The sequence below is a fragment of the Alligator sinensis genome, unplaced genomic scaffold, assembly GCF_000455745.1.
Source record: "Alligator sinensis unplaced genomic scaffold, ASM45574v1 scaffold360_3, whole genome shotgun sequence".
Lineage (NCBI taxonomy): Eukaryota > Metazoa > Chordata > Crocodylia > Alligatoridae > Alligator > Alligator sinensis.
The window spans coordinates 220892-230848 of NW_005841977.1; the positions used below are offsets into that span (position 1 = coordinate 220892).

Here is a 9957-nt window from a genome sequence, read left to right on the forward strand (position 1 = left end):
TAAAAGGATACTTATTTGCACCCCACTCCCATTAGCATTCTATTAATAACCCTGGTGGGAAAAGACCAAATGTAGACCACACAAGAGGATAGATAAGTCCTGAAAGAGCTGATGATACGTACGATTTGAGCTGATTTTGTCAGCCCCCTCCAGGGCATTGAAAGCTCCATGAATGTTCTGGACCTGGAGAGCAAGGAGGCACATTTAGTGACTAACCTTTAATACAGGACTCTTGGCTTTTAATTTCCCACTTTTCCTTTTAATGAAGAATCCAGCCTGACCCAGTTCTCCCAAAGGCAAAGCTTTAGCCCAATAGGAAAGGTCCCAAATTACTCTCTTGGTAATCATTACCCAGAAAGATGGGCACCAGCTAATGAGGTTGTAAGATCAAACTCCAAGGATCTACCATTATAATTCATACTAAATGGCTTCATCCAGGGGAGCTCTGATTAAGAAACAAGTCAGTGTGAAGTTCTGAGGTGACTATCCATCCCAAACTGTGACATCATGCACCAAGCTGGGTTGGTGGTTGATGACATCACACTAGAATTGGAAAAGTTTCTCACTGGAGGATAAACACATTTCTTCCATCACATGCAATCAAAAACTGAAAGCAGCTGGAAAACATGCTTTGAAGTTTTGAATTCCAGGTAGAACCCAGAGCTCTGTTGCAGGTTCATTTAAAGCGGTCTGGTTTCTACAGCATTAACTCATTAGGGTCTATCCTTACCACCCTGTATGATATGCCCTGAGAGACGGGAGGGAGAAATACCAGCTATCCCACCCATTCTTTAACAGCTGGATGCAGGCATGAAAAAATTAGACACTCTTTACCCACCCCACCCATCTTTAATCAACTGGATTACTCCTTGTTCCTGTGCAGGAGCATCTAAATAAAAGCAATGGCCAAGAACAGCAAGCATCAACGGCCACCAGTAAAACAATCAAGTCAGGAAACATCAAGATCAGGAAAGCCATACAGGGAACTCACAGCAGCAGACAGGGGAAGGAGAAAGGATGAACAACTCCCCCAGCTAGGATATTCTTGAACATTTAAAGCCAGGCAGAGAAGAGTTTTGTCTAGACTGGGGATGGGTTGCATTCTCCGCTAATTTCAACAACCACACACCTCTCTCAAAAGCTGTTAGCTGGGAAACACCTACCAGAACCTAACAGGTGTTTCCTTGATCAATGTTTACAAGGAAAATGGCTTGCTGGTGAGATAAGGTAATCAGTTCCCTTTTGTTATGTTCCAGGAAAGACTATTCTAGCAAGACAACTTTGTTATTTCTTGAGCAAGTAATATGCGCGTGGCAAATAAAAGCATAACAAGGCTTTCTACCACGCTACCCCTTTACCATTTGTCAGGATGACTAGCACCTGAGCCTGCCAGCTATTCACCTCACTGCAAAACCAGTCTACAGTATAGCTGCAAGTTACAGGGCTTGAACAGAAGCAGCCTTCCACTGACATTTCTACAATTCCCTGTTTTTGAGCGTGCCAGATCTTGTGCACACCTCTTCCTCTACTCCACAAAGCTACATGGTGCTGTATAATGACTTGTTTGGCATGCTAACCTGTTATCTCCTTGTGGACCAACAGCCTAACACCTGCTAGCTTCAGACTGTTGGCCAACCTCTACTCTATCAAGCTGAGGACATACTCCCAACATAGAGGTACCATGCCAGGAGTGTATGCTGTTAATGCTGTAGAATTTGTCCTACCTTGACAAATATCTGGAAAGCAGCAATACAGTTTGGGCCCTGGTAGCAGACATGTTTGCCCTTACAATGGAATCTGAAGCCAACACACGCAATAGGTCATTCACAGGACAGGGTTGCAGTGCCAAGATCAAATTTGGTACTTCGGGCAGCAGAACTGAAGGGCAAAAGATGCTAACCAGGTCATGCCCACATTTTGTGCCTGGGCTACGTGGAGCTTGATGGGCTATATTTGCCAGTACTCCAAATACTGAACCCACTCTGCCCATTCTATAGAAGATGGCATTTAAGAGGGAAAACAAGGCAGGGTGAAATCAGGCACAGAGGGTGTAATTGTGATCATGGCACCTTGGCTCGCAATGAATATGCAGCAGCTTGTTCAGAAAGCTGTCCCACCAAGTATCCCAGACAAAATCTCTGGGGACCTTTTCAGGTATAAACCCACAGAAGTGGAAGCAAAGTCACTAGAACCTTAGGATAGTAAGCACTGCCTGACATGCTTGTTGTTGTTTGGTGGTAACTTTCTTTGTTAATGAGGAGGGGTTTCTTGGAAGATGGCCAGTGAATTCACAAATCAGAAAGGAATTTGGGTCTCCTGGGCACCATCTGTTTTACTGAATGATGGAAAAATATGTAAAGGGTTTATGCAACAGCTTGCTCTGCCTCCTTCCTCCCTAGTACCCCCAGCACCATGCATTCCAAGACAGCTCTCGGGAGGGGATAAAACAAATACGCAAGCCAAGTATGAAATCTTCATAGCTGTGGCTTACCAATTCTAACTACACTGAGTTGGACACACACACCTTAGAAACTGATACACAAGATCAAAGATTTCACACCCCCCTCCAATGCTTCATTATGATTTGTAACAGCACAGTGTTCCAGGATTACAATTTTAGAAAGCTTATTAAAAAATGGACCTCGGACAACAACAGCTACATGGTTGCTTCAGTGGATATTTCACAGCATTAAAGGTCACAATAAGTAACTTCCGTCTTTGTGCATCTCTTCCAGGAAAGTCACCCTGCAAGCAAAACAGCCACTGTTTTCTAGCAGCTTCCATGGAGACAAGTCACTGAATCCCTTAATGGCAAATTCTAAATCATTTGTGTTTTTGTTCTCCTTCTCCTGCGGTGATTGTGGGGAAGGGGGGAAAAAAAAGGACCTGTGGATCACCTGTGCTCTTCCAGAGTCCTCCTCTTTCCATGATGCTTGGAAATGTGACATGGAGTAGGAATTCTGGACAGTCAGATTAGCTGGGCAAGCAAACTTTGTTGGTCCATCCCTGTAACTGATAAGCCCCATAACATTTCCTTATACTTTGCTTTCACTGGGCTCTTAATCTCTTTTGTATAAACTGAAGGAACCAACCCCTTCAGTGCCCTAGAATGCTGCCTTTCCTTTTCCATTCTGAGACTCCCACATTTTGTCTCCTTCATGGCTTTCTGGAAAAAAAAGTCAGGGGGCCCAGTCTAATAAGAGTCGTGCCATACTAGGCATTCCAATATCCCTTAGAGTTACTAAGGCATTCAAAATTATATTCTTTTTAAAAGAAGAAAAACAGATTTCACCATTCTGGGTTCAGCTGTCATCTTGTTAGTTTTTCACCTGCTACATCCATTTGGTCAGATGCACAAATGAGAAAGGGTGGTATTCCAAAATAATAAAAATTGTAAATTGTGGCCTCATCATTAAATAGTAATGCAAGGGAAATTCATTCTTTACATTTCTAACAAAATACCAAACAGTTGCTCTGCTTTCCTTGGCAGGCACTTTGAAATATGAAGGGCCATCCTGACCAGGAGCCTATGCACAGAGCAGTAAGCAGTAAGCATGGTGCAGAAGCAGGAGCAGTAATCACGGTGTGGACACAGGTAACCAGAGCCCGGTGTGTGTTAGATAAAGCAGTGTGAATTGAGAAAGGGCAGTTTGCCAGCTTTGGGTTCACATTGAAGACATACCCTTAATGGTTGAACAAATTGTGATCCTTATGTAAGGGGATATTTTGAAGAAGTATCAGGACCAAAGTTTGCTTAATAAAGGTGACCTCTCAAGCAGACTGCATACCGCATAATTTAAAGAGGGCATGTGTCAGTGGGGGAGAACACATGCTCAATTTACATGAACTAGTGGTTGCACCACAGGCAAGCAATCTGTGTCTTCAGGCCCCATTGCTGCAATATGAAAACTAGGCATTCTGCTGGCATTGTCATGTCACAAGGAGGTGTAAAAAGGAGACATCTGAATGCATGATTAGCAGTCACAGGAGGGTAGGTGTGTACTAGCTTGGGTCAGAATATTTAAGGGCAGCTGCTATACTTCCAAACCAGTTCAGAAGGAACTAGCTTATGCAAACGTTCATTTCAGGGGAGTGTCTGTTCATTATATAACTCCACATACACCCACCCTTTCCTGAGGTGTTGGCAGGGCCACAGGTTCAGTTTAAAATGGAAAAGCAAAAAGCAGAGCAAGATCAGTGACTCCACAGAGACTCTAGGGGGAAAAAAAATTGCGTATGTTTTTCTGCCTTCGTTGATCTGGTCCTTAGAGAGCAGCCTAACACCTTTCATATTCACCTTGGCGCTTTGGTTCTACGTCAGGAACATCTACAAAATATTCTAAGATCAGACTGAACCAGAATCAAAGCCAGTCAGAACTGAAACTTGAACAAGTCTCAACCAACCTAATCTTTAAACCATTATTTCAGCGAGGCTTCCTTTTCAGCTGATTTAGCTGAAGCATTTATGAACATGGGTTGCTGAATCTCTATTTGAGCTGCTGCCCAGGCAAGATCATTTAAAATGCCAGCACTATTAATTATTTCATTCCTTATGCAAGAATGGAAGTGGGATGGCTGCAGAAATTAACAATTTACTGTGAGTGATGGCTCCTTGTAATGCCACAATGGGTGGCACTTGAAAGAAACCACTGCCAGCTCCCCTTCTAACAGCTTCCCCTTTTCCCTACCGTAAAAATCAAGTAGAGGCCAAATGCACATCACCTAACCAAGTACTCTGAACCAGCGTTCGTTCCCTCTAAGCTGCATAGCATGAGCAGCTGCTCAGGCGCGCCTGGCAGCACGGCATGAGCACGCCTGCACAGCTTAGAGGGAATGCTGCTCTGAACGCTGGAGCCCTGCAGAGAGGAATCCAAGCTCATGGAAGCTGGAAGAACAAAAACAGTGATCCTGATCTTCCGAATTCCACTCTCCTTTTATAGCCAGAAAAAATACTTCCATCCAGTATATGGAAGGGAACGAGCCTTTGCATTGTTACCTCTGTACTTTGGATACAAGACTTCTTGAAGACTGAGGCAGAACCACCCAACTCCAGTGATCTATCACCATTGGGAGAGAGGGGATAAATATTCTCCTGGTGTTCTGCTAGAAGGTAGTGGTGGGCTGCCCACTGGGATATGCTAGTAGGTTTGTGGGGGTAAGAGTTTGCATAACAAAGCCTTTCAGCACACAATCCTTTTCTGAGGGTTGGATACATATTGAGATCAAGGGCAGTGAAACCAAAAGAAAAAGAAATTAATAAATAAAATCAAACAATCAACAGAAAAGTTCACCTATATCAGGATCATCTCCAAAGAAACCCATACATTGATTCAGTGGCTCCTAACCAAAGCTGGCTTAGTCTAGCTAGCAGCAGATGAGTTTACATCACCTACATCACATGCTTTTTAGCTTGCGTTTTGCCTGCTGAACCAAGTGACATTTATACACAACACATGAAAGCAATGGAAGTAACTGAATACCACCTATCAACGTGGTGCACGTCAACGTGGTAGGCTAAACAGGTTTTCACCAGCACAGGAAACATCTGCGATCGGACATCTTGCTTGTATTCCACTCCATGTTCAGAGATCCTTGTCTGCCCAACTCCATCAGGCTGACAAGCTCTTCAGTTACGGCACTCAAAAGACTGTGGAATCTGGTGACAGGAACCTTACCCTGTGGGACTCATTTCCCACACAGGCACGAGCAGTGACTGTTAGCACTTACATAACATTTTTCAGAATCTTAAACATGTTTTACAGACATTAAACAGACTCATTCATATGCTAATATTTAAATGCTCCCACACAAGTTGTTTCCTCAAGGAAGTCGGGAGAAGAACCAGAAGACTACAAAGCAATTGTTTTTGGACTTGTTAACATTAAAAAGGTGTTTCAGAGTAGGCATACATGAAGTAGGGCACAGGACAGTAATGTCTGTGACAATGAAGGGAGACTCTGGTTTAGCCACACTTGGAATTATGAAATTGGTGTGCACATGTATCACCACAGGTCTATGGAAGCACCTCTTCGCAAGGCAGCTACAGATGTGCATTCTTCTGAACTGTTCCAGTTGAGAAACCAGGGCTTATATAACACAGCACCAGTGAAACTCTAGCCACAAGGCAAGCGCCAATGTTCATTCTCGCCAGCAGGGGGAAGACAGCTTTGGGGTTAGTCCAGTTCATTCTACGAGAAGGGGAAAACTACTCGCTTCTCCTTGAGAAACCCAGAGGAGGGGCTACAAAGCTAAAAACTGGATGCTCTCTTCTACCTGCCCAGAGCCCAGGCTGGATGTGGCAGGCAGCCGGGAGGCTGCAAGTGGTGCACTAAGGTCTGGAGCCCTGGCTGCATGTGGACCTCTGAGCACATGGCGAGGAAGAGGCCTGGGGCAGCACAACCTCAGCCCCTTCCCCACCATGTGCCCCAAGGCACATGTGTAGTGGGTGCCGCCATGGAGTCTGGGATGCTCACAGCAGATGGTGGGCTGCACCATCTGTTTAGGAGACCGCAAACAGCTGCACCAGGGAGCCCTGGCCCAGCTCCCTAACTGGAGGCCGCTGCAACCCCAGCCCCTTCCCTGGTGTGTTCCCCAAGGCACACGTGCAGCTGCTGCTGGCAACGAGCTGGGCTGGGGCCTCGGGCCCCAGTGCAGTTGCTTGCAGGTTTGTAGCTGCCTGCTGCGAACAGCTCAGGCTCCATGGCAGGTGGCAAGGTCCTGCCCAGAGCTGAGCTACTTACAGCAGACAGCCATAAGGCTGCAAGCAGCAGTACCAGAGTCCAGAGCACTGGCCCAGCCCGCTGCTGGCAGCAGCTGCATATGTGCTTTCGGGAGCACAGCAGGGAAGGAGCTGTGGCTGCAGCTGTGCTACCATGACCAGGATCAGGAACCTTGCAACTCCCCCACCATCCACCCCTGGCATACCAATGTTTTCAAAGTTCAGGTTGCAGGGGGGTTTTTGGCAGTTGGCTCAAAAATGTTGCCGACCTCTGCCCTAGATTATAGGTCCTCTGACCTTCCCCATCCAAGTAGCATAACTGGAGACAGGAGGAAGGAGAGAAGGTAGGGTGCAGGAGTGGGGGGCAGCGGGCAGGGCACCAGCTCCAGACACTGACTATACAGGAGCGCCAGAATCTCCTCCAGTAGTTTCTCATGACTGGGACAGTCCTGTATTGCCCAGCTTTAGGAGACAGGCAGAACAACCCCACACTCAGCAGTGCATTTGGGGTTGAGTAGAATGGTGCTCCTCCCCAGGGATTTTCTCTCATAGTAGGCGCAGCCTTGCACCCAGCAGCATATCTGGGGTTCTTCTTCATCATGCCTCCAATCCAACCTTTCTATATGGTCTGTTCCCAATATTCTGCACAGGTCACTAATCCTGGTGTTGCCAGATCTTGTGGGGTGCTTTGTGGTGCTACACAGCATCTCAGGGGATGATTGATGGTTTGCTTCTGACAAACACATTGTTTGGTTGCGTGAATCTGGGTTGAAGGGGAGCAAAAGGGGCCCAAGAGGCAGCCCATGCCATGACTTTCTGCAGCAGCAGCAGCAGCTGCCTCTCCTGTGCAGAGCCCACGCAGGTAAGACTTTTCTCCCCTCACCTGCTTAACAGGTTAGCACACCCCTGCCCCTCTCCTCAACCCTGAGTGCTAAATAAGCTCTCTCTGCCCCAACCATCCCTAAACATGGATCAAGAAGTTTAGTACAGAAATAATTCTGTCCCATATAGACAGAGGAAAGCACTCACCTGCAACTTGTCCCCAAAAGAGAGTTTGTGGATGATGTGAGTCATGTCAGGATTCTGAGGTTGTGCTGTGGCACTGTGCGTGGATACGTGGAAATTACCAGGAACCTAGTCAGCCAGCATTCAAAACAAGAACATGAAGAATTATATGTTTATCTACCAGATGTTGCCAGTTACTGAGACATGAAATAGCATAAAAAATAGACCCATCTCATCTAGCATCCTCCATCTAGTATACAGTAGCAAATAATTTGTACTTCAGTGAAATGCCTGATATACACACCTGGCCAGTAATATAATGCTGTATGTAAAGGGGAGATCAGTGCCACCTTAAAAGGCAAAAGTTGCATGTCCATATAGCACTTGCCTTAGGCTACCAAAATATAAAAGGATCACTCCCTAAACATTTCAGATTCCCAATAACTAAAACTACAGCTTCCACCTCCCTATTAAAAATAAGATCCATGCCATTAGCACGGGACAATATAATAAACATTTCCCACCCACGTCTCATACTTGCCCAGGCTCACTGATGCAAAGCTACCTAGGAAAGCCCTAGGCACTAGTCTAACTGCACTCTTGTTTACAAGTGCTGTTCTGCTTGAAAAGATTACAAAAAGTAGCGAGTGAAAAGCTGCAGTTTCCAACCTTGACAGAGGCCCCCTCAAGAACAGGTTTATTTTGTTAGCTAAAGGAAACACTAAATTCTGAATACACAGCTTTCACGTAAGACCTCCAGTTGCCATGACAATGTAAAGGAGATGAGCATGGATGTCACTTTTTATTGCAATGCTCTGGTATCTGCAGGTATTTCAAAACATCCTTCCTAGAGAATTGCACCACAAAGCCTTTGAACTTTGTCAGCTCAACTGCTGTTCTGGAGGGGTAAGAGAATCTGTCATAGCAGAAAGTGTCAGAAACAAAAGGATCTTGGATGCTAATGGTACTGTCAACATCTAGCAGCAACTGATGCATTGTAGGGCAGCAGTGGGAGGACTTTCATACAAATGGAGGACATCTCCCCAACCCTGCACCACCAGCAATTAGCACAAGGTCCCACATGGTAGTTAGCTTTGGTCAAGGCAAATCTAATTGAAATGGTCTACAAACACATGGCACCCCTGGGAACACGTACAGTTGGGGATGGGGCATGTTACTTGCACTAGAAGGATCATATTGGCGATGGAGGAGTAGACTCAGTGCCAAGAGCCACAGACAATCATCTCACCATTACCTTGTGCTCCTTCGCATCTACTTGTTTTGAAACACACAATTACACACTTAAGTCTCCAGTTGTGAAAACAGTTAAGCATATGCTTAACTTTATACACACAAGCAATTCCCCTGAAAACAACGGTCCTATTACAAAATTCAGCAAATGTGTACCTGTTTTCTGAATCAGCCCCTATGATCTAAAGGTCTTTGATGAAGGGGTCACCTTTATTAAAATGAACAGTACCTGACATAGCAAGGCCTAAATCCTTCATTATGGCTCTGTGTATACTGTCATACTGTGACCCTGTCTATTATTGGCGGCCAGATCACACAGAGGTTTATAAAATTTTTGCTCTGAAAATAGGACCTTTTACCTCTGCAAGTAGAGGTCCCTACTTCTAGATGCAGAAGTCTTGGATTAGATCTCCAATGACCTGACCCACACTGTCATACTATACAAATTAACTGATCCATCCAGCTCCATTACAGAGCACAAGAAACATCCTGTTTTTACTTAATGAAAAAAGAACAGCAGTTCTTCTGGCTGTGAGCTGCCCCAGGTCACCACACACACCACACCTGCACTTCTAGACATCCAAAGACTTTCAAAAGAAAGATGAGACTGCACTGAGCCCTTTCCCAGCTTGGTAGCTTGGCAGTCATCAACAGTGATCCAGGTTTTCCGTTTCCCACGGAAAAACGGAGTAAACTATGGATTTTACTTTTTACCAGAGGCAAACATGGATTTCTCATTTTACTAGAGAAACCTATGGATTTTGCAGTTTTGCAACAAGCCCTCTGCAGGTGGGCAGAGTTCCAGTATGCAGGGGGAGAGGAGAACAGGCCAGTCAGGCAGGGGGCCCCCATGTGAATGTATGTGCATGTGGCCGCCAGGCAGCCTGGAGAGCAGCTCCTGCAGGTAAGTTGGGGGGGGGGAAGGGCTGGCTCCCGGCCCCTGTGCACACATTTGGGAGAGGAATGGTGGACACGGGTTTCCC

General features: G+C 45.7%; 1 protein-coding gene across 1 annotated transcript in view; it reads right to left on the minus strand.

Annotated features, from left to right (window-relative positions):
- ERGIC1 (endoplasmic reticulum-golgi intermediate compartment 1) overlaps window positions 1-9957 on the minus strand; it is a 92102-nt gene that overhangs the window by 20587 nt on the left and 61558 nt on the right. The window contains exons 6-7 of the mRNA XM_006021059.3: window positions 7748-7852; window positions 123-183 (exon numbers count right to left, since the gene is read on the minus strand). Of these exons, the coding sequence (XP_006021121.1) occupies window positions 123-183; window positions 7748-7852 (166 nt within the window). The remainder of the gene's footprint in view (window positions 1-122; window positions 184-7747; window positions 7853-9957) is intronic.